Source organism: Pelodiscus sinensis, chromosome 19 (genome assembly GCF_052426305.1).
Source record: "Pelodiscus sinensis isolate ZL-2025 chromosome 19, ASM5242630v1, whole genome shotgun sequence".
NCBI lineage: Eukaryota > Metazoa > Chordata > Testudines > Trionychidae > Pelodiscus > Pelodiscus sinensis.
In genome coordinates this window covers 20,463,951-20,491,820 of record NC_143070.1, presented here as the reverse complement: position 1 = coordinate 20,491,820, position 27,870 = coordinate 20,463,951, and the positions used below count along the sequence as shown (strand labels likewise).

Below are 27,870 nucleotides of genomic sequence, written 5' to 3'. Positions count from 1 at the left end.
ATGAGCTGAGGTGCTGCAAAAGGCCCTTGTGATGTCACTGCTGCCTTTCAGGCTCATATCCTCCCCTGGGTAGCCCCTTGGCATGTCAGCTGCTCTCCCTGTGTCCCCCCAGTCACTCAGGGCTGGTTCTGGGGCTCAAACAGGGAACATCAGGGGCTGCTCACGGTGCCGCAGGCTCCCAAGGTCACTTTTTAAATGTCATGGCAAGCCAGGATCTATCCCATCCCTTCCTCAAGACCCCATCCCTTTGTTAAGCCCCTGCCCTGTCCAAACCTTTCCATGGACTATTCGTTGCTAATGGACATTCACCATTAATGACATAATTACATCCAAGACATTTTGCTAGTGCTGCAGCTGGGGAGAAATAATTAAACAGATTAAGCATTTGAACTGTCTCATGTTAGTTGATCAAACTTCATGTTAAATAAAGGAAAACATTACAGCCAGCACAAAAGGTTTCAGTGTCGCTTTATTTATGGCAGGGGTGGGGAATGTTTTTTGGGTCAGGGGGCACTGATTCACAGAAAAAATGGGAGCCACAAAAATGAGAAACAAAAAAAACTCTTCCAGAGGCCCCCAGCCCTCACTGATGTGGCCCTCAACTTAGACACCTCACACCTCTGGCATTCCAGTCCCCATGGCGTGAGGGGAAGGGAGAGGGAAAACTGAGGTTCAGATTTACTTTCCTGGGGTTCCAGAGCTGGTGGATTTTGTGGACCCGCTCAGGCTCTGAGGTGGGGACAACTCTGAGGGGTTCAGTGGCCCAGGTTCCCTCTAAGTTGTGTGGCAGCTCAGCCCTGCAGTTACTTAATGATCTCACCCAGCCAGAGGCTCAGGACTCCGTGCATGGTGCTGCCTGGCTGGAGGAAGGACACTTCCTCCTCAGCTACAGCAGCAGCTAAACTCTCCCAGCCAGCCAGACCCTCCTGCCAGTTGGGTCTTGCTGCCCGTTCTCTTCCCCCCGCATTGGCAGCCACCCAGCCCACAGGAAACAGCTGCATGAATTGCCCTTTCATAAAGGAGCCTTGGGAAGCAGCAGGGACAATGTGGGCTCTGGAATAAGGTGGGTGGGGCAGAAGAACTCCTTATAGGTGGGAGAATTAGCTCAAGTAGCAGAGTGCTCACTCAGTATGTGAAACAAAATACAGGACTATGTAGCACTTTAAAGACTAACAAGATGGTTTATTAGATGATGAGCTTTCGTGGGCCAGACCCACTTCCTCAGATCAAATAGTGGAAGAAAATAGTCACAGCCATATATACCAAAGGATACAATTAAAAAATGTGTTCATTTTTTTTAATTGTATCCTTTGGTATATATGGCTGTGACTATTTTCTTCCACTATTTGATCTGAGGAAGTGGGTCTGGCCCACGAAAGCTCATCATCTAATAAACCATCTTGTTAGTCTTTAAAGTGCTACATAGTCCTGTATTTTGTTTCAGCTACACCAGACTAACACGGCTACATTTCTATCACCACTCAGTATATGTGAGGCAGTAGGATCAACACCCATGTTGTCCATGAATAGTGGAATCCCCACTTTCCCTTTCACAGACAAAACCAGCTGGGGAGCTAAGGGTCTCCAGTGACCTCTTCCTACTTACTCTCTTCAAAAGCCAGCCCCACTGGGGCAGAAAGCTGTTGGGCCACATCGTGGAGACAACTTGCAGGTGGAGCAGAATTAGTCCCCTTGGGAAAGTGCTGCCTTTGCTCCATGGGCTGGGTAAAAGAACAAAATCCACATCCAGCTGGGGAGGAATGGTGGCAATCAGTTTTCTGGAGTTATATTTAGCAAGTCCAACTAAGACTCACCAAATCAAACTCAGAGGGACAGGGCTCCCCCATCATCTTCCAGTACTTCTGCTCTTTGCTCCCTTTGGCTTCCTGCTGGGGGGGAGTGGGGAACCATTAAGCTCAACGGAAGGAAGCTGTCCCAGCTACTTATGGAGGGATGGTAGAAGAGTAACCAGATTCCAGCACAATTACACATCCCACATGTGGGGGCTGGTTTGATGCTGAACCCCACAGATCAACTATGAGACCCCCCACACTCTCCCTGAGCTCTGGAAGCCAGGGTTGTAGGTTAAATTCTGTTTGGTAGGTGACTTTAGACTCAGAAAAACATTTGCATCTCCATGGTGGTCTAGTGGCTGAGATTCAGTACTCTCACTGCTATAGCTGGGGTTTGATTCCCAGCCAGGGAAAACAACCGCATCTATTTCCATGCAAGCTGCCAAGTCTTTCCTCTCCATCAACAGGTCATGTTATACCATCTGTGAAACAATGGTGGCTTATGGGGGTCCTCCTTCCAACCTCACCAAGACAACACCTGTCATTGACACAAGTCTTTTAGAAAGGGCACAGCTCTGAGACTCACACTGCCCTCCTCCTCTTACATGTGGGCAGCCCTGCAGGAAGCTCCATGGCGCACACAGCACTAGCCCAGTGCAAGTCAGATTGACACAAGATCCATTGGCTCAGTTTTGTTGTTGAAGGAGACAACACGGAACTGGCTCCAGCCCCCACTCAGTAACCTGAGGAAATGACCCACCAGACCTGGGCACATTGGAGAGGCAACAATTCCCCACTGGTCAGGGAAGAGCCTCCCTCTTACACAGTAATGGAGCCTTCTCCCCCTGATCCTGCCTCCCTCCCCTTCTCTAAGCTCTCAGGGCATGTCTATATTACAGAGGTTTCTGTTGTAAAAATGGCCATTTTGCTTGACAAAACTTGAGCAACGTCCACACTGCAATTGTGTTCTTCTGCAAGAAAATCGAAGGAATAGAGGGGGTTTTCTGGCATTGGTAATCCTCATTTTACAAGGAAGAAGCCTTTTTGCAAAAGAGCTATTTCAGAAAAAGGTGTGTGTGGTTGGAGAAGAAAGTTCTTTTGGAAAAAAAGAAAAGGGGAAAAAGCACAGGTGCCCTGGTAGCCATGCCATCTATAAGAATCACAGCGTACATGCGAGAGTGTCCAGTCAGCCTGGACTCTCTCTTTTGAAAAAGCAGATCGCTTTTTCAATGCACTTTTGCAGTGTGGATGCTCTCTTCTGGAAGAAGTATTTTTTTGGAAGCTCCCTTCTAAAAAAGGCTTCTTCTGAAAGAAGCCTGTACTCTAGACATAGCCTCAGGGTACATCTACAAAGCACACTTATTTCGAAAAATGGTATTTTGAAAAGAAAGAAATAGCTTGTTTTGAAATAGCATGTCCACACTACAGGGAAGCCTCAAAATTAGTCCAAGGAAGGCTCCCCTAATGTGGACATGTTACTTCAGTTTAGAGCTGCAGGAAACACAGGGGAGTAATTACTTTCAATGGCCTTGGGCAGGAGCTATTTCAAAATAGCAGCAGTGAAACATCCATAGTATGGCTATTTTGAAATAGCTATTTCTGAAGAAGTATTATTCCTCGTGCAATGGGGTTTACAGATTTATAAATAAGCCGTGGCTAGCTTGTGGGGAGAACACATAGGAAGAGGGAGGGGCCTCTGAAGGCATTTGGCCATCTGGCTGACTCTGCTGGGAAAAGAAAAAAGGGGACTTCCCCATCACTGGAGAATGTGAGTATTAATCCCACTACTTCTTGCAGGCTAAGCAAACATGCTACCACTTGATCTAATTCCCAAGTTCTGTCAGCATAAGACCTTTTGGTGACTCTTACCTCCTCTACAGGGATGTCTGTCTTCTAGGTTAGTGATTCTTAACCAGTGGTATGAGTACCCTTAGAGGTACTTGACAGAAGTCTGGGGCAGGTACCACAACATAACTGAAATTTGGAAAAAACTGAATTTGTTTTAAATTTTACAGCACTTTATTCTTTTTGTATTTTTTACACTGCAAAATTTCATCGCCAGCCGAGCTACAATTAAGTTGTTTAATCAAATATGTTGCAATGGTGGAAAATTTTTGTGCGTCTGAAAATTATAGGAACTGGGGGTACTTATTTGTTTTAAATAGGTAGTACTTACTTTTCTTTTTTTAAGAGTATTTTATTTAAAAAAAGGTTGGGAAACCCTGTTCTACACCAGTTAGTCATGGGAAAGGAAAACGCTCCAATGAGGCTTCTCCTCACACTCATGTTTGTGACCCTAATTCTTTTTCTGACATTGTGGGCAGATCTCAGGAAGGAGACTCCCTGCAGAAAGTCATAGTGGTCTCTAAGATTGCCCCTGCCCTGTAGCCGGTCTGACCTTGCCATTGTCATGGACTCTGTGAGGTCACTGCCTCCCAATCTTCTTTTGCCAATAAGCTAAGATGCTACAAAAAGCCCTTGTGATGTCACTGCTTCACCCACTCTGGCCTTCCAGGGCTAATTTCCTACTCCAGGCAGTCCCTTTGCATGGCTGAGCTGCTCCCAAGGATGAAAATTACACATTTTTACAGGTACTGTCATCTGTCATATTAGGCATCACCTCTTGGGCAGGGGGAGGCTAAAGGCAGGAAATTGAGGGAGAGGTTGTGATAGGACAGTACCTGTAAGAAATTACAGTGTGGAGTGGAGTGTGGGAGACTCAGGGCACTCATCTGGGGAGTGTATGCTGGGAGTGGGGCTCAGGGGTGGGGTGAGGATCTGGGAGGGTATAGAAGTCAGGGCACAGGATTAGGGATGTGTGTGGGGGGAGGGAGCTTGAGGCTACGACTGTGTGTGTGTGTGTGTGTGTGTGTGTATGTGTTCAGGGTATCAATGGGACTAGATGTGTGGTTGCCCAGGTCGTGTCGGAGAGAGGTTTCTTCAACCATGGGATACTGTTTCAAGCACAAGGATTGTTTGGAAGAGACGGGATCCACCTAACCAAGAGAGGAAAGAACATCTTTGCGGGCAGGCTTGCAAACCCCATGAGGAGGGCTTTAAACTAGGTTTGTTGGGGGACAGTGACCAAAGCCCTGAGGTAAGTGAGAAAGTCGAGTACCAGGAAGAATCCCAAGGAGGAACGAGCAACAAAAGAGGACCTCTGATTCAGATGGAGAAGATAGGGAGATCAACTGGTTACCCTAAGGTGTTTATATACAAATGTGAGAAGCCTGGGAAATAAACAGGAAGAATTAGGAGCCCTGGCCCAGTCGCAGAACTATGATTTGATTGGAATAACAGAGATGTGGTGGGATGACTCGCATGACTGGAGCACTGTCATGGAAGGGTATAAACTGTTCAGGGAAAACAGGCGGGGAGAAAAGGAGGAGTTGCATTGAATGTAAGAGAGCAGTATGATTGCTCAAAGCTCGTATTTAAAGGAAGAAAAAACTGTTGAGAGTCTATGGGTTAAGTTTAGAAGTGGAAGCAACAGGAGTGATGTTGTGGTTGGTGTGTGCTATAGACCACTGGAGCAGGTGGATGAGGTAGACGAGGCTTTCTTTGGATAACTGAGAGAAGCTTCCAGATTGCAGGCCCTGGTTCTCATGGATGACTTTAACCACTCTGGCATCTGTTAGGATACAAATATAGCAGTACACAGACAATCCAGGAAGTTTTTGGAGAATGTAGGGGATTACTTCTTGGTACAAGTGCTGAAGGAACCGACCAGGGGCCATGGGCAGCTTGACTTGCTACTCACAAATAGGGAGGAACTAGTAGCGGAAGTAGAGGTGGGTGACAACCTGGAAAGCAGTGATCATGAGATGGTAGATGTCAGGATCCTGACCAAAGGAAGAAAGGAGAGTAGCAAAATACACTTCCTGGACTTTAGAAAAGTAGACTGACTCCATCAGAGAACTGATGGGCAGGATTCCCTGGCATGCTTACACGAAGAGGAAAGGAGTCCAGGAGAGCTGGCAGTATTTTAAAGAACCCTTATTAACAGGGCTCACCAAGCGCCAGTGAGCCCTGCTCACCAGTCACGCAGAAGCGCATGCTGCGCATGCACAGACCGTGCTGCACATGTGCTGACCATGCTGTGAGGCCACACCGGGCTAAAATCTACCCACCACGGGTGAGTAGATTTCCCTAACTGTCGACATCTGCTTATTAAAGGCACAGGAAGAAACCATCCTGATGCACTGTAAGAAAAGCAAATATGGTAGGCGACCAGATTGGCTTACCGGGGACAGCCTAGGTGAGCTTAAACACAAAAAAGAAGCTTACAAGAAGTAGAAACTTAGATGACTAGGAAGGAATATAAATATATTGCTCAAGAATGCAGGGGAGTTATCAGGAAGGTGAAAGTGAAATTGGAATTGTAGCTAACAAGGGATGTGAAGAATAACAAGAAAAGTTTCTACAGGCATGTAAGCAATAAGAGGGTATGGGGCTCTTACTGAATGAGTGAGGTAACCTAGTGACAGATGATGTGGGAAAAGCTGAAGTACCCAATGCTTTCTTTGCCTCTGTCTTCACAGACAAGGTCAACTCCCAGACAAATGCACTGGGCAACGCAGTATGGGAAGGAGGTGTACAGCTCTTGGTGGCGAAAGAATAGGTTAGGAACTATTTAGAAAAGCTAAACATCCATGGATCCGGATTTAATGTATCCGAGAGTACTGAAGGAGTTGGCAAATGTCATTGAGGAACCCTTGGCCATTATCTTTGAAAACTCATGGCGATTGGGAGAGATTCCAAATGATTGGGAAAAGGCAAATGTAGTGCCCATCTTTAAAAAAGGGAAGAAGGAAAATCCAGGGAACTACAGACCAGTCAGTCTTGCCTCAGTCCCTGGAAAGATCATGAAGGGGTTCCTCAAGGAATCCATTTTGAAGTACTTGGAAGATAACAAAGTGATCAGGAATAGTCAACATGGATTCATGAAGGGTGAGTCATACCTGATGACTCTGATTTGCTTCTATGATGAGGAAACTGGCTTTGTGGATATGGGAAAGTCAATGGATGTGATTTACCTTGACTTTAGTAAAGCTTTTGATACGGTCTCCCACAATATTCTTGACAGCAAGTTAAGGGATTATTGATTGGATAAATGGACTGTAAAATGGATAGAAAACTGGCTAGACTGTCAGGCCCAATCAGTAGTGATCAATGGCTTGAAGTCAGGTTGGCAGTTGGTTTCTAGTGGAGTGCACCAAGCATTGGTTCTAGGACTGTTTTTGTTCAACATCTTTATTAATGACCTAGATGAGGGGATGGATTGCACCCTGAGGAAGTTTACAGATGACACTAAGCTAGAGGGAGAAATAGATACACTGGAGGGCAGGAATAGGGTCCAAAGTGACCTAGACAAATTAGAGGATTGGACCAAAGGAAATCTGGTGAGGTTCAACAAGGACAAGCATAGAGTCTTGCACTTGGAATGAAAGAATCCCAAGCTGTTACAGGCTGGGGACAGACTGGCTAAGTAGTAGATCTGTAGAAAAGAACCTGGGGATTACAATGGATGAGAAGCTGGATATGAGTCAAACAGCATGCCCTTGTAGCCAAGAAGGCTAATGGCATATTAGGATGTATTAAGACAAGCATTGCCAGCAGATCTAGAGAAGTGATGATTCCCCTTTATTTGGCTCTGGTGAGGCCACATCTGGAGTATTGTGTCCAGGTCTTCCCCCTCTGCCCTAGTATAGAAAGGATGTTGATGCATTGGAAAGGGCCCAGGGGAAGGCAACCAAAATGATTAGGGGACTGGAGCACATGACCTGTGACAGACTGAGTGAATTGGGTTTCTTTAGCTTGCAGAAGAGAAGCGTGAGGGGGGGATTTGATAGCAATCTTCAATTTCCTGAAGGGAGGTTCCAAAGTGGATGGAGAAAGGCTGTTCACAGTAGTGATGGATGGTAGAACAAGGAACAATGGTCTCAAGTTATAGTGGGGGAGACCTAGGTGTATATTAGGAAAAACTATTTCACTAGAAAAGTGGTGAAGTACTAGAATGGGTTACCTAGGGAGGTGGTGGAATCTCTATTCCTAGAGGTGTTTAAGTCTTTGCTGTACAAAGCCCTGGCTGGGTGGATTTAGGTGGGATTGGTCCTGCCTTGGGCAGGGGGCTGGACTTGATGACTTCCTGAGGTCTCTTCCAGCTCTATGATTTGATTTTATGATTCTATGCTCCTGTGTGTATTATATCATAATTAGCCAATTAGCCCATCATAAGACATGATTTTCAGGTCTCTCCTCCACGTTGGCCTTCTCTCCTGAGCCTCTGGTCTCTCTCCCTCCTCCTCCTCCTGCCTCCCCCCCTCAGCTCTCTTCTGCCTCCTGCCTCTCTGTCTTGCTTCTCCCCCTCCTGCTTCTCACTCAGGGGACCGCAGAGCCCAAATGGTCACTTGCGTCACTTGCTCCCATGGCGGCCCGGCTGAGTGGTGCAGAATCTAGCCTAGCACCACTGAGAGAGGCAAAGGGGGGCACGAAGTGGGGGTGGGGTGGTGACATACACAGCCTGGCCCTGCCCCCTTCCCCTCCCACCGTGGTGCTCGGCTGACTTCTGTGCTGCTCAGCCAGGCTGCCGCAGGGGAGCAAGAGGCTGTTTGGGCCCCGAACTCCCCATGCTGCATGGGGACCACGGCACCCAAATGGCTGCTTGCAGTGCTTGCTCTCCCGCAGCGGCCCGGCTGAGCGGTGCAGAAGTCAGCTGAGCACCACAGCAGGAGGCGAAAGACGTGACTCAGGCAACAGTGCCACCCAGAAGGAACAGCCAGGGAAGCAACAGCGCCACCCAGAGGGAACAAGAAGCATTTCAGTGTTACAGAGTCACAGACATTGGGCTACTATATATATGATTGTTGAAATTTGAGTGGTAAATTAAGGTTTTCCCACAGTCATGGTGTTTTCCCCTCTGAATTCTTTAATGTTTAACAAGGCCTGATCTCTCCCCAAAGCTTTTCCCACAGTCAGAACAATCAAAGGGTTTCGCCTCTGTATGGATTCTCTTATGTGTAACAAGATTTGAGCAACTACTGAAGCTCTTCCTAAAATCAGAAGCTCTTCCTAAAATCAGTTGAAAGTTTTCTTTCCTGTGTGCATTGTCCGATGTATATTAAGATGTGATTTCAAACTGAAGCTTTTGCCACAGTCAGAGCAGCTCTGATCTCTCACTGAAGCATTTCCTATAGTCAGAGTTGAAATATGGCTCTGTCATGTGGGTTCTCTGATGCCTACAAAGATGTGAGCTCCTACTAAAATTTTTCCCACAGTCAGAACAAAAAAAGGGTTTCTCCCCTGTGTGGACTCTCTTATGTGTAACAAGATTTGTGTGCCTACTGAAGCTCTTTCCACAGTCAGAGCAGTTGAAAGGTTTCTCTCTTGTGTGGACTCTCTTATGTATAACAAGATGTGAGTGCCCACGAAAGCTCTTCCCACACTCAGAGCAGCTGAAGGGTTTCTCCCCTGTGTGGATTCTCCTGTGTCTAACAAGGACTGATCTTTCACTGAAGCTTTTCCCACAATCAGAGCAACTGAAGGGTTTCTCACCTGTATGGGTTCTCTTATGTGTAACAAGATATGAGCTCCTACTGAAGCTTTTCCCACAGTCAGAGCAGCTGAAGGGTTTCTCCCCTGTGTGGATTCTCCTGTGTATATTAAGATGTGATTTCCAACTGAAGCTTTTCCCACAGTCAGGGCAGTTGAAGGGTTTCTCCCCTGTGTGGATTCTCTTCAGTCTAACAAGGTCTGATCTCTCACTGAAGTCTTTCCCACAGCCAGAGGAGTTGAAACATGACTCTGTTGTGTGGGTTCTTTGATATCTACAAAGATGTGAGCGCCTACTAAAACTTTTCCCACAGTCAGAGCAATAAAAGGGTTTCTCCCCTGTGTGGACTCTCTTATGAGTAACAAGATGCGCACGTCTACTGAAGCTCTTCCCACAATCAGAGCAGTTGAATGGTTTCTCTCTTGTATGGGTTCTCTTATGTCTAGAAAGGTGTGAGCTTCTACCAAAACCTTTCCCACACTCAGAGCAGCTGAAGCGTTTCTCCCTTGTGTAGATTCTCTGGTGTTCAGTAAGAGTGGCACAGTCATTATACATGGATGGTGTTTGTTCATAGAGGATTTTCTGTTGAATGGTTTCTATGTTTCTTTTCACCTCTCTGCTCCTGTGACTGAATTTACCTTGTCCCTTCTCTGGATGGTTTCCCAGCCACCTATCTGGGCTATGTTGACTCTTACAGATCTCGCCCTGCTCACATATCTGGGAAACATTCCCTTCAAATCTTCCCAGTAACATTCCATTTGGAGCCATTTGCTCCAGTGCTTCCTGCTGAAGACTCTTCTCATTGTTCTCACTCAGCATCCCATCACCTGCTGGGACAGAGAATCCAAACAGGAGTCATTCCCTGTACTGAGCTGAAAGGAAAACTCTGAACAGGGAACAGAAAAGGGGAACACACCCAAATCATCCTAATAAGTTCAATAATCATGAGCTGAGTCCATCCTCCTTCCCCATAACCATCTCCCAAAGGAGTGAGCCCAACCTTTGGCTCCCACTCTTTGCCCCCTACTCAGACCGGACTTGAAGACAGGCTGAAGAGGCAGTGAGACTTGATGAAAATGTACAAGTAATACCTGCTACAAGGACACAGAAATTGGTTTCTGAGTCAGGTTAGTGGATTGATCACCTATGTGGGGGTCACTGATGATCTCCCCTTCCTCACAGCCCTAAAGATCTGGGATCTGCAGCTCCATCCCTTGCTGCACACAGGAGATCGCTTTCAAAACTAGAAATTCTGCTTGGGGAACAATTAACCAAGTGCTGATTTTATTCGTTAAGGTCTGTGCCATTACTGCTTCCAGAGCCAGGATCTGAGTCACCCACCTAAAGAGGCTCCTTCCCCACCTTGCAGACTGGGCTCTGGCCAGTACAAGATTCCAGGACACACTCACCTGCAGTAAAGATGCATCCCCCGTCTTGGGAATGGCCCAGCTGATTCCAAAGGGGAGCTGAGCACCCTGCTGCACTCTTTAGGGTACAACTAAGTCTCTGTCATGGCCCCTTCCATCCCCCATTCCCATCCCACGGCAGGACAGGATCACACTGCTCAGAAGTGGAGCACCTATTGAGGGGTGGCAGGTCTGACACAGTGTCACCCAGGTAGGGCTCAGACTGCAACTGCCACATGGCAGGTCACTAGGGCTTGGAGAGAAAGGACCCAGCAGAGCTCTAGCTCAAGGGCTCTGTTCACAAAGCTCCTGGCTGGGGGGCTCAGCTGCTCTACTGGGCCAGGAGGCAGGGGAAGTTGTCTGAGCACAAAATGAACCCTTGGCTAGTTGCTTCAGGCCCTGCCTATGTTCCACACTCCCAATCCCAACAGCCTGTGCCTGAAGTATGGCCCACTTGGTTCCCCAGGGGAGCTGAGTGCTCTGTTGCACCCTTGAGGGAAGTGGTTCTCAAAGTGTGGTCCATAGAACACTAGTGGTATGTGAACATCTTGTAGGTGGGCCACAAATTTGGGACTTGCCTCCGAGCCTTCAGTGTGAAGCCAATGCTGGCACTATGGCTCTAAGTACCCCCAAGTTTGGAGTGCCAGCACCAGGTCCCTACTATGTGGGGGGAAGGGCAGAGAAGAGATCAAGCCTTGGGAGCAGAATATGACTTGCAGAAGGAAATGGCTCCATGCTGCCATTCCCCCTCTCTCTGTCTGAAAAACACTCCCATGTCTAGGAGTGGCAGGAAGTATGGAGACAGGTAAGTGACCCCCACCCATCTCAGATTCCACATCCCTATCCCCAGACCTCCACTCTCAGCACACTCCTATACCCAATCTCCCACTCAAACTATCCTCTTCTACACCCATTTTGTCATCACAGGTGGTTGACTTGTGGGGCGCATCTAGACTGGCAAGATTTTGCGCAAAAGCAATTGCTTTTGCACAAAAACTTGCCAGCTGTCTACACTGGCCACTTGAATTTGTGCAAGAACACTGACGATCTAATGTAAGATTGTCAGTGTTCCTGCACAAATATTATGATGCTCCCGCTCAGGGATAAGCCCTCTTGCGCAAATGTTTTTGCGCAAGAGGGCCAGTATAGACAGGGAAGAACTGTTTTGCTCAAAAAAGCCCTGATGGCAAAAATGGCAATTGGGGCTTTCTTGCACAAAATCGCGTCTAGACTGGCCACCGATCCTTTTGCGCAAAAACACTTTTTGTGCAAAAGCATCCGTGCCAATCTAGATGCTCTTTTGTGCAAATGCTTTTAACAGAAAAACTTTTCTGTTAAAAGCATTTGCGCAAAATCATGCCAGTCTAGACGTAGCCGCAGTCTGTGGAAAGGTCTGCATTAAGCAGTGTGGGCCATAGTCTAAAAAGGTTGAGAACCACAGCTCCAGGGTACAACTAAGTCTCCCTCATGGCCTGTTCCATCCCCTCACCCACCCAGGGCAGGACAGGAACATGCTGCTCAAGAGCCATAGGTAGGGATTAGACTGCAGCAGCCACATGGCAGGTCCCTAGAATGTGGAAAGGACCCAGCAGCTTCCCAGCTGTAACTCTGTAAGGGCTCTGTCCAGAAAGCTCCTGCTCATTGGCTTGGATGCTCTATTTGAACCAGGTGGAAGCAGACGTATTTACCTGAACGATGAGGCAAGTATTTAGCGTCAGACCCTACCTAGACTCCAGACTCCTGCCCTCTGCCCATGGCTGGGTGGGCCTTGACACTGCCCACAATAGCTGCTGCTTCCATAGCTGGCCATGGTCATTTGGCTGTGCTGCTTCTTTGGGTGGGGGTGGAGGGGGTGTCTCGGGCACACAGCTACCTTGTCTCTGCAGCTCAGCTCCCTTTCTGCTGCCTCGGTTGTACTCTGCCACCACCACCCTCTGTGTGTGGATTCCAGCTTTCCTCGTGGCCAGCTTAGCCTCCCATTTGTTGTCCCCCTTGGCTGCACAGAATCAACCATTCACATTTTTGGCGCCTTCCTCACACTGTCAGCCAGACTCCTTCTTGGACTTTCATTTAGTAAGGGGAAATCCTCCCTGTGGTGTTATAGGATTAAAATATGACCATGTAGGTCATACTCCCACTGTTAGCACAAGATTTGTTGTAATTGTGTATGTGTGTCATGTGCGGTCCGCCAATGGGAATGTTCAGATGTGATGATTTTGATTATCCTGTCTGCACGTGGACATCATTTTTGTACCTCAAGTTATGAATACTGACCATGCAGTCGAATTTCAAATGTAGTTGCTGATGTGGAAACACCTAAAATATAATTTCCATCCCATCCAGCCAGTGCACTGTGAGTGGAGCATTCAGAGGGATGGTCCATCCACAAAACATGCAGGACCTGGAAAGCTCATCCCCCACGGACAGACTTTCCTATGGACTTTTCAGCCAGGTGGTGGGCAATGCTGCCATGGCTCATCAGAGCAGGAAAGGGCATGTGACCAGCTCATGTCACTAAACTCCATCTGGCCCCTGTATGTTTCTACTCACAGTACTGGGAGCTTTGCATGGAACAATGAGTCCCCTCCACTTGTGCGCCCTGTCAGCTGCGTACACGTGCGGCTGCCCAGCAGATCAGCAGAGTGTGCATGGCTGGCAGCACGTGCTCAGGTGCTGCTAAGCCATCTTGCACTGTCCTGCAGTTGCTCCCAGGAAGAAACCTCCTACTAACTGCAAAGAGTGGGGGGGGGAAGTCAGTGCTGATCTCAGGGTGTCCCCTGAGCCTGTACCCCATCTCCACAGAGCATGGCAGAGAGGACACAGCCTGGTCCAGAAACTTCCCCAGTGTCATCCAGCACACACAAAATCTCTCTCTCTCTGTCACCCATGTGGTTGGAAAGTAAACATCATCTCTGTATCTCCCACAGATATCTCTGTATCTCCACACAGTCACCTCACAGAACATCACTCTATTACTGTTGTTACTGCCTGGCACTACCGATAACACACATATAACATGTCATTTTATTCTTTCCAAGTGTGGATGTTAACAATCTGTCTGGTCTATGCATTCAATACTTTTTACATCTCTTGCACTTGCATTTAACTCTGAGTCGTGAGTGCTGAATGAACTAGCCTGTCCTGACTGGGCTGATTAGCCGTATGGTAACTTCTAAAAAATTAGATATTAAATATAAAAGGGTTTTATATAAAAGGGTTCCCATCAAACGAACCTTTCCCGACAGATGTCCACCAGCTGTCAACCGAAACTCACCTTGGCCAAACGCAAGCGCTTCCTCTGTCCCTGTTGATAGGAGGCGACGCACCAGTTGGCTTAGAACTGCAGAGAAATCAGAGCTTGGGGTTTGCTCTATAATTCTAGCAGTGGAACACAGTGGGGGCACCGCATTCCTCCTCCCCATCACATCACAACGTGTGAGATATGCCAGGAATAACACTGACAATCAGGAGGAAATTAACACTAGCTCCTCACCCCAGCCTCAGAGCTGCCTCAACAAGAAGTAAAGGAAAGCTGAGCTTGGACTGACCTCATGCTTGGCACCCCACCCCCAGTGCAGCCTGCTCCCCCCTGCCCAGTCTGAGCATAGGCTCTAGCAAACACCAGCAGCTGGCAGCCCAGCTGGTGCTGGGATGCTTCAAACAGCCCTCCACCATCTCATCCCACTGACCCTGTCACTCCTTCCCCTATTCTCCCAAGCTACCCCACTCCCACCCACTCCCTATTTCCACATCACATGACCATCTTCCACATCCTCTGCAGGGTCCAGCAGGCACCTCTTTAGTGGAACCCTGCCTCGTGGCTCCACCCACTGGGTCTGTGCCCATTTACTTCTTCACGTGCAGCTGTGCAGGCACCTTAGAACAGTGGTTCCCAATTGCTGGTCCGCGGACCAGTGGTGGGCCGTGAACTGCTGGTTGCCGGGCCAAGATACACTGCCTGCACATGGGTGGGTGTTGCGCTAGAACTCAGCAGCAGCCAGCAGGAGTCTGGGAGCCTATTACTCAATCGGACCCAGAAGCAAGAGGAAGCAATCCCTGGCTCTGTCCAGGCAGCAGGAAGGGACTCACAGCCACTGCCTGCTAAGATTATGAGGCCTGACAAAGGCCGGATCCCTGAGCATGGGTTGGGAGGAGAGGGGGCGGTGGCACTGCTGGGCCCCACAGCTCAGGCTGCAGCTCGGCGGGAAAAATCACCCGCGGGGCCAGTGGTATTTAGAAAGCTGCACCTAGGGATCCCCTCCCAGGGCAGTCCCCCCAGCCTAGCCTCTGCCCCAGGGCAGGCAGCGCTTGGGGACAGGGCAGAGAGACACCCCGCTCCTGTCCCTCTGGGAACAGGGCCCCAGTGCTCCAGGGGGAGGGTTTGTCCCCAGGATGCTCCCAGCAGAGGGGACTGCAATCCCTGCCTGGGCCCAGGGAAGCTGCCACCAGCTCCCAAGGTTTGCGGGGGGTGGGGGGAAAGCAATCCATCGGGGGGGCAGGGGTGCAATGGAGGGAAACTCTCGGGGGGGGTCACAGAGAGGGAAAAGGGAATGCAGGAGGAATCTTGGGGGAGCAAGAGCAGCCTGCCTGGGGAAGGGAAAGACAAAGGGCAGGGCTTGTACAGAAGGAGATGGAGAAGATACAATGGCAGCTCCCTCACTCCATGGGGCAGAATGAGGAGGGCAGCACTCTGGTTGCTGACTGAACTGCTACCTTTGTCGGGTGGGACACATCTCACTGTACCTGTGCTAGCGGAGCTGGGACACTAGCACCCTGCTCCTTCAACAATAAACCTAGCCGAGAGCCTTAGCTCCTGAACAAAGGCTGTGTCTTTCTACAGCAACAACCCTGAGCTATGGAGCATGGACAAGCTGCACACTCTGCCAGTGTAGCACAAGGCTACTCCACAGGCACTGCCAGCAGCCAGACCCAGACCCATCTCCTGATTTTGCCTGGCCCCTTCCACTAACACCTTTGGCCAAGGCACAACAAGGGCAAGATGGTGGGAAGCACATTGAGACCTTGGAAAGTGCAGCACCATTGTTATGAACTTGAACCTGCTTCCCCTGGGAGGAGGCATGGAGGGGACACTCTTTTACACAGGAGCCAGGATGATTGCTAACAGGGAGTTTTGAGAGGGAGTTCTCCAGGTGAAGGAGAAGCAGATACAGGACTCTTGAGGGAAGTGTGTTTTGTTATTGGGGCTTTCTTACTGTGTGCAGAGCTTGTGTTTGTTTGGTGTGTGGTGGTGCTGTGTTTTTTTTTTCTCCTTTCCCTGTTTGAGTGAGGCTTTAGAGGGGGAGTTCTCCAGGTAGAGGAGAAATAGATACAGGAGTCTTGTGGGAAGTGGGTGTTTCTTGGGGCTTTCTTGCTGTATGCTGAGCTTGTGTTTGTGAGTGAGGGTTGGTGTGTGTTCTTTTTTGGTTTTTTGTTTATTTATTTTCCCCTGTGTTTGAGAGTGAGGCTTTTTTCCCCTTCCCCCTCCCCATGATTGGCTGTGATTGGCAGGTGGAAACTGTTGGCTTCTAATTAAAGTTTGAATTCTAGAAGCCTCTGCTGATTGGCTGAGCCTTGGTAGGGGGAGGGGCTTTATAAGGTAGTGGGCAAGCGACCAAGGAGCTTGCGAACAGGTGATTGCTAACAGGGAGTTTTGAGAGGGAGTTCGCAAGGGCGGGAAGTTCTCTTGCCTTTCTTTTTAAATCCCTTTTCCAGGACAGCAGCAATGGTTGATGATGGGTCTGCTGTTGTTACCTGCACAACGTGTGCCATATTTGTCTTCCTCCTGGAAGAAAGAACGGATTTCATCTGCACCAAGTGCAAGATGGTCGACATTTTGGAAGAAAAAATTAGAGGACTGGAGGCCCAAGTGTCAACCCTACGCTTGATCAGAGAGGATGAAGACTTCCTCGATAGAAGGCAGCATTTAATCCTTCAAGCACGGCAGGCAGAAGAGCCAGAGAGGGCAGTACACGACCAAGAAGAGAACTGGCAGCATGTAACTTCTAGAAGGGGAAAAAGGCCAGCACAGGAATCCCCCAATGCTATAGAGGTAAGCAATCGCTTTCAAGCTCTCTCCACAGGCTCTGCAGTGCTGAAAGCTCTGGAAGGAACCTCACAAGGAAGAAACCAGAAGGGAACACCATCTACTGGAAGGCATGGGATGCGTAGTCCTACGGATGGGAGTTCCACGGCCACCACGCCCAAAAGGAAACGACGGGTGGTGGTGGTCGGGGACTCCCTTCTAAGAGGGACAGAGCCATCCCTCTGCCGTCCAGACCTGGAATCTCGAGAGGTATGCTGCTTACCGGGAGCTCGCATTCGGGATGTCACTGAGAGGCTTACCAAGCTGATCAAATCTTCGGATTGCTACCCCTTCCTGCTTCTCCATGTGGGAACTAATGATACGGCCAAGAATGATCTTGAGCGTGTTACTGCGGATTATGTAGCGCTAGAAGAAGGATCCAAGAATTTGGAGCACAAGTGGTATTCTCCTCCATCCTCCCCGTTGAAGGGAAAGGACTGGGCAGGGATCGTCGAATTGAGGACGTAAATGCATGGTTGCGCAGATGGTGTCGCAGAGAGGGCTTTGGTTTCTTCGACCATGGGACTCTGTTCCGGAAGCAAGGATTGTTAGGAAGAGATGGGATCCACCTAATGAGGAGAGGAAGGAGCATCTTCGCGGGCAGGCTTGCAAACCTAGTGAGGAGGGCTTTAAACTAGGTTCGTCGGGGGACGGTGACCAAAACCCTGAGGGGAGTGGGAAAGTCGGATACCGGGAAGAAATGCTGAGAGGAAGGGGCAAGAAAGGAGGACCCATGTTTCGAATGGAGAAGATAGGACGATCAACTGGTTACCTGAAGTGTTTGTACACTAATGCGAGAAGCCTGGGCAACAAACAGGAAGAACTGGAGGCCCTGGCCCAGACCAAGAAATATGATTTAATTGGGATAACAGAGACTTGGTGGGATGACTCGCATGACTGGAGCGCTGTCATGGAAGGGTATAGACTGTTCAGGAACAACAGGCAGGGGAGAAAAGGAGGAGGAGTTGCACTATACGTAAGAGAGCACTCCGATTGCTCTGAACTCCAGTATGAAGAGGGAGAAAAACCTGTTGAGAGTCTATGGGTTAAGTTTAAAGGAGCAAACAACAGCATTGATGTTGTGGTTGGTGTTTGCTACAGGCCACCGAATCAGGTGGATGAGGTAGATGAGGCTTTCTTCGGACAACTGAACGAAGCTTCCAGATCGCAGGCCCTGGTTCTCGTGGGGGACTTTAATCACCCTGACATCTGCTGGGAAACCTATACGGCAGTACACATGCAATCCATGAAGTTTTTGGAGAATGTTGGGGATAACTTCTTGACACTGGTGCTGAAGGATCCGACCAGGGGCCGTGGGCAGCTTGACCTTCTGCTCACAAACAGGGAGGAACTAATAGGGGAAGTGGAGGTGGGTGACAACCTGGGAAGCAGTGATCATGAGATGGTAGATCTCAGGATCCTGACCAAAGGAAGAAAAGGGAGTAGTAAAATACACACCTTGGACTTCAAAAAAAGCCGATTTTGACTCCCTCCGAGATCTGATGGGCAGAATCCCCTGGGATGTTAACATGAAAGGAAAAGGAGTCCAGGACAGCTGGCAGTATTTTAAAGAAGCCTTATTGAAGGCACAGAAAGAAACCATCCCGACGCGTAGCAAGAGAGGCAAACATGGTAGGAGACCGGACTAGCTTACAGGGTGAACTTAAGCACAAAAAGGAAGCTTACAAAGAGTGGAAACTTGGACAAATGACCAGGGAGGAGTTGAAAGGTATAGCTCGAGAATGCCGGAGGGTTATCAGGAAGGCGAAAGCGCAAATGGAATTGCGACTCGCTAAGGATGTGAAGGATAACAAGAAAGGTTTCTACAGGCATGTTAACAAGAAGAAGGTGATCAGAGAGGGAGTGCTGCCCCTAATGGATGAAGGAGGTAACCTAGTGACAGATGATGTGGGGAAAGCTGAAGTACTCAATGCTTTCTTTGCCTCTGTATTCACGGACAAGGTCGGCTCCTGGACTTCTGCGCCAAGTGACGCAAGATGGGATGAAGATGGACAGCCCGTGGTGGGTAAAGAACAGGTTAGGAACTATTTAGAAAAGCTAAACTTACTTAAATCCATGGGTCCGGAATAAGTGCATCCGAGGGTACTGAGGGAGTTGGCAAATGTCATTGAGGAGCCTTTGGCTATTATCTTTGAAAAGTCGTGGAGATCGGGAGAAATCCCAGGTGACTGGAAAAAGGCAAACGTAGTGCCCATCCTCAAAAAAGGGAAGAAGGATGATCCAGGGAACTATAGGCCGGTCAGTCTTACCTCAGTTCCTGGAAAAAATCATGGAAGGGATCCTTAAGGAATCCATATTGAGGCACTTGGATGAGAGGAAAGTGATTAGGAATAGTCAGCATGGATTCACAAAGGGCAAGTTGTGCCTGACCAATCTAATTAGCTTCTATGATGAAGTAACTGGCTCAGTGGACATGGGGAAGTCAGTGGATGTTATATACCTTGACTTTAGCAAGGCTTTTGATACGGTCTCCCACAATATTCTTGCCAGCAAGTTAAGGGAATGTGGATTGGATAAATGGACGGTAAGATGGATTGAAAGATGGCTAGAAGGCCGGGCCCAGCGGGTAGTGATCAACAGCTCGATGTCAGGATGGCGGTAGGTTTCTAGCGGAGTGCCCCAAGGTTCGGTTCTAGGACCGGTTTTGTTCAATATCTTTATTAATGATCTGGATGAGGGGATGGATTGCGCCCTCAGCAAGTTTGCGGATGACACTAAGCTGGGGGGAGAGGTAGATACCCTTAAGGGCAGAGATAGGGTACAGAATGACTTAGACAAATTGGAGGACTGGGCCACAAGAAATCTGATGAGGTTCAACAAGGACAAGTGTAGAGTCCTGCACTTGGAACGGAAGAATCCCAAGCATAGTTACAAGCTGGGGACCAACCGGTTAAGTAGTAGTTCTGCAGAAAAGGACCTGGGGGTTACAGTGGATGAGAAGCTAGATATGAGTCAACAGTGTGCCCTTGTAGCCAAGAAGGCTAATGGCATATTAGGTTGCATTAAGAGGAGCATTGCCAGCAGATCCAGAGATGTCATCATTCCCCTTGATTCGGCTTTGGTGAGGCCACATCTGGAGTATTGTGTCCAGTTCTGGGCCCCCCACTACAAAAAGGATGTGGAGGATTGGAGAGGGTCCAGCGGAGGGCAACCAAAATGATTAGGGGGCTGGAGCATATGACTTATGAGGAGAGGCTGAGGGACTTGGGTCTGTTTAGTCTGCAGAAGTGAAGAGTGAGGGGTGATTTGATAGCAGCCTTCAACTTCCTGAAGGGAACTTCCAAAGAGGATGAAGAAAGGCTGACTCAGTAGTGACAGATGGCAGAACAAGGAGCAATGGTCTCAAGTTGTGGTGGGAGAGGTCCAGGTTGGATATTAGGAAAAACTATTTCACTAGGAGGGTGGTAAAACACTGGAATGGGTTACCTAGGGAAGTAGTGGAGTCTCCATCCCTAGAGGTGTTTAAGTCTCGGCTTGACAAAGCCCTGGCCAGGTTGATTTAGTTGGAATTGGTCCTGCCTAGAGCAGGAGCCTGGACTTGATGACCTTCTGAGGTCTCTTCCAGTTCTATGATTCTATTCTATGATTACTGGGGCTGACACTACTGACACTGGGGGTCAGAGGACATTGAGGAGTCTCAACCAAACCCAACCCAGCTGCTCCGCAGCCCAACCCAGCTTCTAATATCCAAGGGAACAGGAATCCTTACCCAGCCAGTTCACAGCCTCATAATTCTCCTGCATCACATCCCTGTAGAGGGCTCTCTGGCCCAGATCCAGCAAAGCCCATTCCTCCTCAGAGAAATGCACAGCCACCTCCTCGAAACTCACTGGCTCCACCACAGCCATTTCCTGTACCTGGCTCTGTAGGTCAGGGGCTGAGCTGGAGACAGACATGTGAGTTCTAAAGCCTGTCGGGGGAAGAGGAGCAAATGAAGACATTTCAGAAGGGGCTTTAATCCTTTCCACATGCCCATTCTCCCCAGACTCTCCCTGGTGACACATGCTAGACTCTGCCACTGTGGGCAAAAGTTTGAGTCTAGATATTCCATAAACACCACAAACAAGTTAGATCCCAAATCCATATTAATTTCTCTCCGTACCTGGCTTGAGTTTCAACATTACTGCACCTGCAACAATGGGATTCGGTTCTCAGCACCCAGTGTTTTTTATAACAAGCCACATATTTAACTGCTTGAACACAGACGTAGGTTAAATTTAGGTGATGTATTTAAAACCCTTAGTCTTCATTCACTGATTTGCAGCACAAACTTTGGTCCTCTCATCTGACAGAGACTTTATAAACCCTCTCCACAACAGAGATTAAGTGAAGTTAATACAAGTATTCAGGTGCTTATTAAACATGTGTGCTGAGTGTTTGCAGGATGAGATCTTAAAATTCATGGATTCATGGGATCAGAAAATATCCATAGTTATGCAGTCTGACCTCCTCTGTGGCACAAGCCATTACACTAAACCCAGTTACGCAGGCACAAAGCTCTGTTTCCCCACAGTATGTTTCCTAGAAAGTTGCCCTGTGTTGATTTGAAGACATCAAGAGATGGAGAATCCACCAGTTCTCTGCTCATTTGTTTCAGCAGCTAATCCTCTTCCTTATCAAACATTTGTGCCTCTTTTCTAGCCTGAAATTGTCTGGCTTTAGCTTTCAGATATTGGCTCTTCCTGAGCCGTATCCACTAGACCAGGGGTGGGCAACACATTTTCATGGGGAGCCACTCCAAGATTTTGGAAAGTGGCTGAGAGCAGCACTCTTCCATGATATTAAGAGAAGAAATGCAGGGTCTAGGATGGGCATTGGAAGCAGAAGGGAGCTTGGGGGTAAGGGATTGGGATACAGGAGGGAGAGAGGAGAGTGGGAGAGAGTTTGGGTGAGAGAGGCAGGTGTGACCTTGGGCACTGGATTAGACTGGACTCAGATATTTAAAGTAAATTTAATTTAGAGAAGTGGTTGAGTGGACCCTAAGGGGCTGTGGGTTTCTGACCACTGAGAACTTCTTGCAAATATAGATATAGGAGGAGGACAGAGAGTTTGGGTATGTGGAGTGCAGGGGCAGAGATTAGGAGGGGAAGGAAGGGTTGGGGTGTAGAGACAAGCTCTGGCCAGGAGACTTACCTTATTGATTCCTGCCCTGCAGCCATCCACCTATCCCAGGCAGGAAGGGAGCCTGCCCAACCCTTGCACAGGCTGCAGGGCCGTGTGTGTGTGAATAATTAAGAGCCAGAGGGGAGGGGGCATGGTGCTCAGTTTCTGACCAGAAACCTGCCAATGGGATTGCTCTGGGAGTGGAAGCAGCACCTGAAGCCTTCCACTCCCGCCCCCAGGCTCACAATCGCTTTGTGAGTGGCTTGAAGATGAGGCATGTCAAGCATGGAACAAGCCCATGGCTCCCCCAGCATCCATGGGCTGGATCCAATGGCTTGGCAGGTTGGATTCAGCCCATGGCCTGCATTTGCCCAGGCCTGCACTAGACTGAAGAGCCCTTAGGTATCCAACAGTTTCTTGCCAGGAACAAAATTATACAGTGGAAGCAGGTCAGCTCTCAGCCTTTCAGCCTATTTATTGTTTGAAACCAATCCCAGACTGAAACTAATTTAACAGTGAAATCTCAGCCTGAAGTCCATTGTGTGCTTTAACTTCACCCCTTTAGCATCAAACCCCACAGACCAGTGTTTCTGAAAGTGTCCGCAGATCCCCAATCTAGTGCCCCTGTGGCTCCTCACTGATCAGTGAGTGAAATTTAGGGCTGTGTGTGCCGTGGTCCTTGGGTTTGGTTGGTAACTTCAATGATAATCCCATGAAAATGTTATCACTGAAATTTTCTTATCATTTAAAGAATCTCCACCAGCAAACTCACTCTGTCCAAAAGCTCCCAGGGATTTTCCTCTTGCTCTCTCCAGTGCCGAGGGCAGAGTGTCTGGAGGGGAAAAGGATAAGGAAGGTGAGATTCCAGGCTCTCCTCTTTATAATAATGTCCCCACTCTGAACTCTGCGTTTCAATTGTATCAGAGACCAGACAGAGACACACTCAAGTGTTTAATATGAAAAGATCTGAAATCTTCTGTTTCCCCTCTCATTCAGGCACCTCCCAGCAATGGAGCCAACATCCCCGCAGCCTTAACCCCACCCCAGGAAAGACAAGCTGCAAATGAAATTTACTTTTCCCTCCTCATCCCTTCCCATTTAGTTTCTCTCAATCACTTACCGCGTCTTACCATAAGCTGTGGTGGCGGAAGGTGTTGCCATGACATTAACTTTACTCATTTTGAGCCATTTGACACTAACGGGAGGTTCAGAGTTTGCAAACTCCTGGCTCTATCTGCAAGCAGTTGGGTCTGTTCGCTCAGTGTCTCTAAGGAGAGTAGTATTATGGGGCCGTCATTCTCCCCATGGGAATTGAGGTAGGGGAACGTTGGCTTCAGAGGCCAGATTCAATAGTCTCAGATACTTAAGCCACTTTCCCCTCTTGCATCCCTCCTAGGTACCTTTGAACTCCCTCAGAGTCTCCGACAGCACAATCGTTTTCTCTGAGAAACTGCTGACTTGTTGTTCCAGTTGAGGAAAAATCTCCTCTGGCAGCTGGAACTGCCCCGTCTCACACCTGGACAGAAACAATTTCATGTGACTGTATTTCATTTACTGATTATAAGTTCTGGCTAGTAAGTCTTAGCTCTAACAGGTCTGGCGTTAGAATTCCTCCAATTCTCCCAGCCTTAGAGCAGGGGCAAAACAGCCCATGGGTGTGCAACCTTCCCCTGAAAGGTCCCATTGCTGTTCTTCACCTCTGGCCTGGAGAGACCAGCTGGGGGACAAAAGGAGAATTTAGTCTTCCTGGTCATCTCAGTCCTTGGCTTCCAGGAACTGAGGGACAGGAGGTTCCCAGGTGAAGGGCTGAAGGAATCTGTCCACTAGGGACTAGAATAAGCCACCAGCTGCCCCCTTCCCAGCTCCTTCCACACAGGTCTCCAAACAGCCCTTGGGTGGGACAGACTCTTGGTCCCTGCTGCCCTGGGCTGAATGTGCCCAGTGCCCAGCAGTGACAGGCCCATGTTCCAGCCCCATAATCCTGAGGCAGCCAGCACCCAGGGAGGTGACAGCTCTAAGAAACACTTGAGGTCAGACTATGCCCTAAATGGAGAATTCCAGAGTCTGCTGTGCAAGGGTGAGACCCTCAGAATTAAATGAGTCCATCCTTATCCAGCATCTGGCTGCAGGGGAGATGCGGTGCCAACATCAGCTCCAAGCTCTTTCCCTGCACTGTGCAGTGTGAGGGGAGCAAGACCACGTACCTGCGCAAGGTGCATCTGATGTCCTAGAGAAAACAGACAGAAAAGCATCTCAGCGCCATTGGACACATACAGGGGATTCCAGGGAAGGGATTTTGCAAACATGGGGAAGAAAAACCTTGGCCTGGCCCCAGAGTCATGGATCCTTTAAGCGAATGGGGCTTTGCCATCTCTAATAGCTCTATACTTGTAACTCTGCAAAGCACAATAGTCAGTCACATGTCAGCAATGCACATGCTGAGTTACACTCAGATCTAACGGCTGAAACCCGCTTGTGATTCAGGAGTCTCCCTTTCCTGTGTGGGGAGCTGGAACGTTTCTCCCTCAGTCTCACCTGCAGGAATTCACTCCCTGGCTTCTGACACATCCCCTCCAGCTCACCAATCAGCTTGCTGAGATGGGAAATTTGCCCAGAGAGTTTCCCAATAGCATCAGTCTGGAGCCTCCCAATCTCCTCATCCAGCTTCTCCAGCTGGGCAAGCAGGAGTCGCTCTTGTTCCTTCAGGAACTGCTGCAGCTTCTGAAACTCGGCCACAATCTTCTGCCTCTTGGCTTGTGTCTGTTTCTGTATGAAAACAGGGAAAGGGCTGGTTGGGGACATGGATGGAACTTGAGGCCCTTACATGGGGAACTGAGTGCACAGCTGAGAGTCAGCACCAACCTGACAGAGATACCCAGGGAGGACAAAGAAACCAAGATGTTAATGCACCAAGTGAGCAGACTCAGTAGACAGCCCCTCACAGGGACATTCATTTCCTCTGGGGAGGATTTCTGGGAAAGTCACAGGGGTGGACATTAATTCATCCACTGAAATGGAACCTCAGGGCCTGTCTACACATGGATCTAACCCAGCAATCCATGGTCCAGGAGAAAAACAGACAAGCCCAACCTCACCAAAGTCACAAATGAGTCTGCCTCCTAACACAGCCTTCCCACTGCCAGTCCCTGCCACTTCATAACCATGGGCACCTACCAGATACTCCTGACTTTTCTCTTCGGCTGTCGTTTTCCTTCCCAGCAGCTTTTCTCTCTCTTCCCTCAGAGCCTTCAAATGGGCCTCCAATTTTTCCTCAAGAAACAGAAATAAGCACCAGGGTAAACCCCATGAGATTTTGGGAGCCCATTTGTCTGCCTTTAAGCTGCACAGTCCCAGTTTTGTAGAGCTCTGTCCCTCTCTGGCAGGCACTCAGCCCTGGACATGGCTTTGTCCATAGAAAAAGAGACAGGAAGAGATGGCAGATGCAGCAGGATGCCTGTGAGAGTGCGGGACAGATCGGTGGTGGCACCTTCATAAAGAATGACGCAAGTGGGGGATGAGGGAGTAAAAAGGGTTAAAAATATGAATGATGTAACCGATAATTTAATCAGTTACAGTATTTTTGAATCCACTGACAGACAAGGCCAGTACCAGACACGGGATCTCCTGGGGTCGGGGCTCTCTCGTGATGTCTGCTGAGGGTGGCCACCAAGACTGCCAGCCGATGGGGACTCCCAGCAGCTCCAGGCCGATATTTGCTGTTGGGGCAAGCAGGCACTGCCAGGGACAGTGGGGAGTTTAACTGGTAACTGGCACTGATAAGCATTCGCTCATCAGTTAACCAATTTGAACCCTGGCTACAACCCAGTCAAATCCCAGTGGGTCTGGCATGGCCCTGCGCTGCCTGGAGCCTAGCTATGGGTGGACTCAAGGCGCTTGGGGCCCCACACCATCCAGCCCAGTTACCTCCTCTTGGCTGCCGCATCTGAGTTTAACATGTCATACAGCAGCCCAGGAGTTCAGCATCTCAGCCGGAAACCTCCTCTCCCTGCTGGGCCTGTAGCAAGGTGTCTTTCCCATCTAAGGGCCACATTGTTCAGTGATGCGGAGAGGTGGGATGGAACACAGCCTGGTGGTTAGTGTAGCCTTGGATTGAGCCTGGAGAGAACAGGGTTCGTGGCTATACTCTCCCACTGACATGCTTGGTGACCATGAGGGAACTTGCTTCCTCACTTTCCCTTCCCACCTTTTGTCTAACCAGACTGTGACCTGCTCAGGCCAGGCTCTGTCCCTTTCTGGCTGTTGTGCAGGGCCCAGATGTCATTGTGGGTTTATAAGGCAAATGACAGATTGGCTGAGAATCAGTAGCAATCAGTAACAGCTTGTAACCTCCTCTACTCCAATCTTAAGGCAACTCTCTCCCATAGACTGGCCTGCAGGCTCCTGTTATCTAAACCAGTGTTTCTGAACCTCTTTTTTTTTATAAAGTCCTCCTTTAAAAAAAATTATAAGTACCCCCAGTACCTGCAGTTTTCAGACACACAATTTTTTTCTACCGTTGCAACACATTTGTTTAAATAACTTAATTGTAGCAGGGCAGGCAATGAAATTTTTGGGTGTAAGAAGTACAAAAATAATAAAGTCCTGTAAAACTTAAAACAAAAATTCCGTTTTCTCCAAATTTCAGTTATGTTGATGTACCTCCCCACACTTCTCTCAAGTTCTCCTAAGAGAACTCATACCATTGGTTGAAAAACACTGATCTAAACCTCTCTGATTGTTAACACCTTCCTTTATGTTAAAACCCCTCCTGTCACCAATGAAGGCTAGGTTTCAGGATTCAGAGCCTCAGAGAAACATTTCCAACATCACGTATCTGTAAAGACTTGATGTAAGTTGCCCCACAGCCAGAGCATTTACTTTTTACAGCATGTCTTGTACCATGAAGGCTATAAAGAGCCGTGTCACACTTGTGCCAGGTAACAGTCAGTGAAATTAGCCTGTAATTAAAATGCAACATTATTTCCCATTACACTGGACAGCAACTCTGTACCTTGTACTCCTGGGCAGCTTCCTGAAAAGGAACCATCATGTGAGCCTGGGATCTGTCATACACCAGACAGATGGGAGTTTGATCCGCTTCACAGAACAGCTTCACAGCCTCCTGGTGCTCCCCACACACCCTGTCCCATGTTGCTCTCTTTGCTGCCTGGAAACTCAGCGGCTTGGCTAGTTCTACCACATTTGCCAGCTGCCAGTTGGGCGGGAGGGGTCCCTGCTGCTCGGTGTCTCTGCACTGAGGGCTGAGGGGGGCCTGGCAGAAATTGTGCCCACGCTCCAGAGCGACAGGGGCTGTGAAATCCTCCAGACAGATTGGATGTGATGCTTCCTCCCGGAGCCTTTCCACAGGGCCCTTTGCAGCCATAGCTGCCTCCGGACTGGGGAACAGGGGCCGTGTCACTTTCCTGAGCTCAGCAACGGATGGGCAGGTCCAAAGGCGGGTGTTTGAGGTACCAGCACTCCTCGGTAAAAAATTTAAAAAAAAAATTAAAACCCGCAAAAAGCCAAAAGCTTTGCTCACCCACTGCCCCCACCAGGGCCTCCACTGGGCCCCTCAGCCCCCTGCCCCAGCCAGAGCCCCCGCCCCCTCCGTCTCTGCGCCCTTCCTCATCCTGTGTTCAAATCCCGTCCCCGACACAGCCCCCGGTTCGCTCCGAGCCCCCCCTCTCAGCAACCGCCCCGCCCGACCGTTTCCCCTCCACCCAGCGCTCAGCCCCCTCAGCCCGGCGGGAGCATCAGGGAGCGACCGCCCCTTCCCACCATTGCCCCCGCGGCAGTTGGAACCCTTGTCCCCAAAGCGCCAGCCAGGCTGGTATCAGGAGCCCCCCGCAGCGATTTAACCGCCCGGCACCGGCTCACCGCTTTCTGCTCCCCCTCCCTTCCCAGCATTGCCGG

General features: G+C 49.1%; 1 protein-coding gene across 4 annotated transcripts; it reads right to left on the bottom strand.

The window, feature by feature from the left end:
* Nucleotides 1-451: 451 nt before the first annotated feature.
* On the bottom strand, nt 452-27,870 carry LOC102448098 (uncharacterized). Of its 4 annotated transcripts, none has more exons than XM_075912337.2 (10): nt 27,835-27,870; nt 26,969-27,437; nt 25,132-25,227; nt 24,493-24,723; nt 24,162-24,184; nt 23,358-23,473; nt 22,730-22,789; nt 20,564-20,764; nt 14,026-14,091; nt 452-10,175 (listed from the first exon to the last, which is right to left on the bottom strand). In XM_075912337.2, exons 2-10 carry the CDS (start codon nt 27,338-27,340, stop codon nt 8,950-8,952), a joined length of 2,391 nt encoding a protein of 796 aa, XP_075768452.2. In that variant the 5' UTR covers nt 27,341-27,437; nt 27,835-27,870; the 3' UTR covers nt 452-8,949. The 4 variants fall into 4 exon arrangements, with proteins under 4 accessions (XP_075768452.2, XP_075768453.2, XP_089627079.1 ...); XM_075912338.2 differs by having other exon boundaries at nt 26,969-27,434; XM_089770953.1 differs by lacking the exon at nt 27,835-27,870 and adding an exon at nt 27,736-27,820.

Bases quoted from the DNA above. Each gene is read 5' to 3' on its own strand.
- LOC102448098 (XM_075912337.2), bottom strand. From the start codon at position 27,340: ATGGCTGCAAAGGGCCCTGTGGAAAGGCTCCGGGAGGAAGCATCACAT. The intron at 24,724-25,131 runs GTAGGTGCCCAT...GTTTTCATACAG, and splicing joins AGAAAAGTCAGGAGTATCTG to AAACAGACACAAGCCAAGAG. The intron at 22,790-23,357 runs GTACCTAGGAGG...TTTCCCCTCCAG, and splicing joins GACTCTGAGGGAGTTCAAAG to ACACTCTGCCCTCGGCACTG.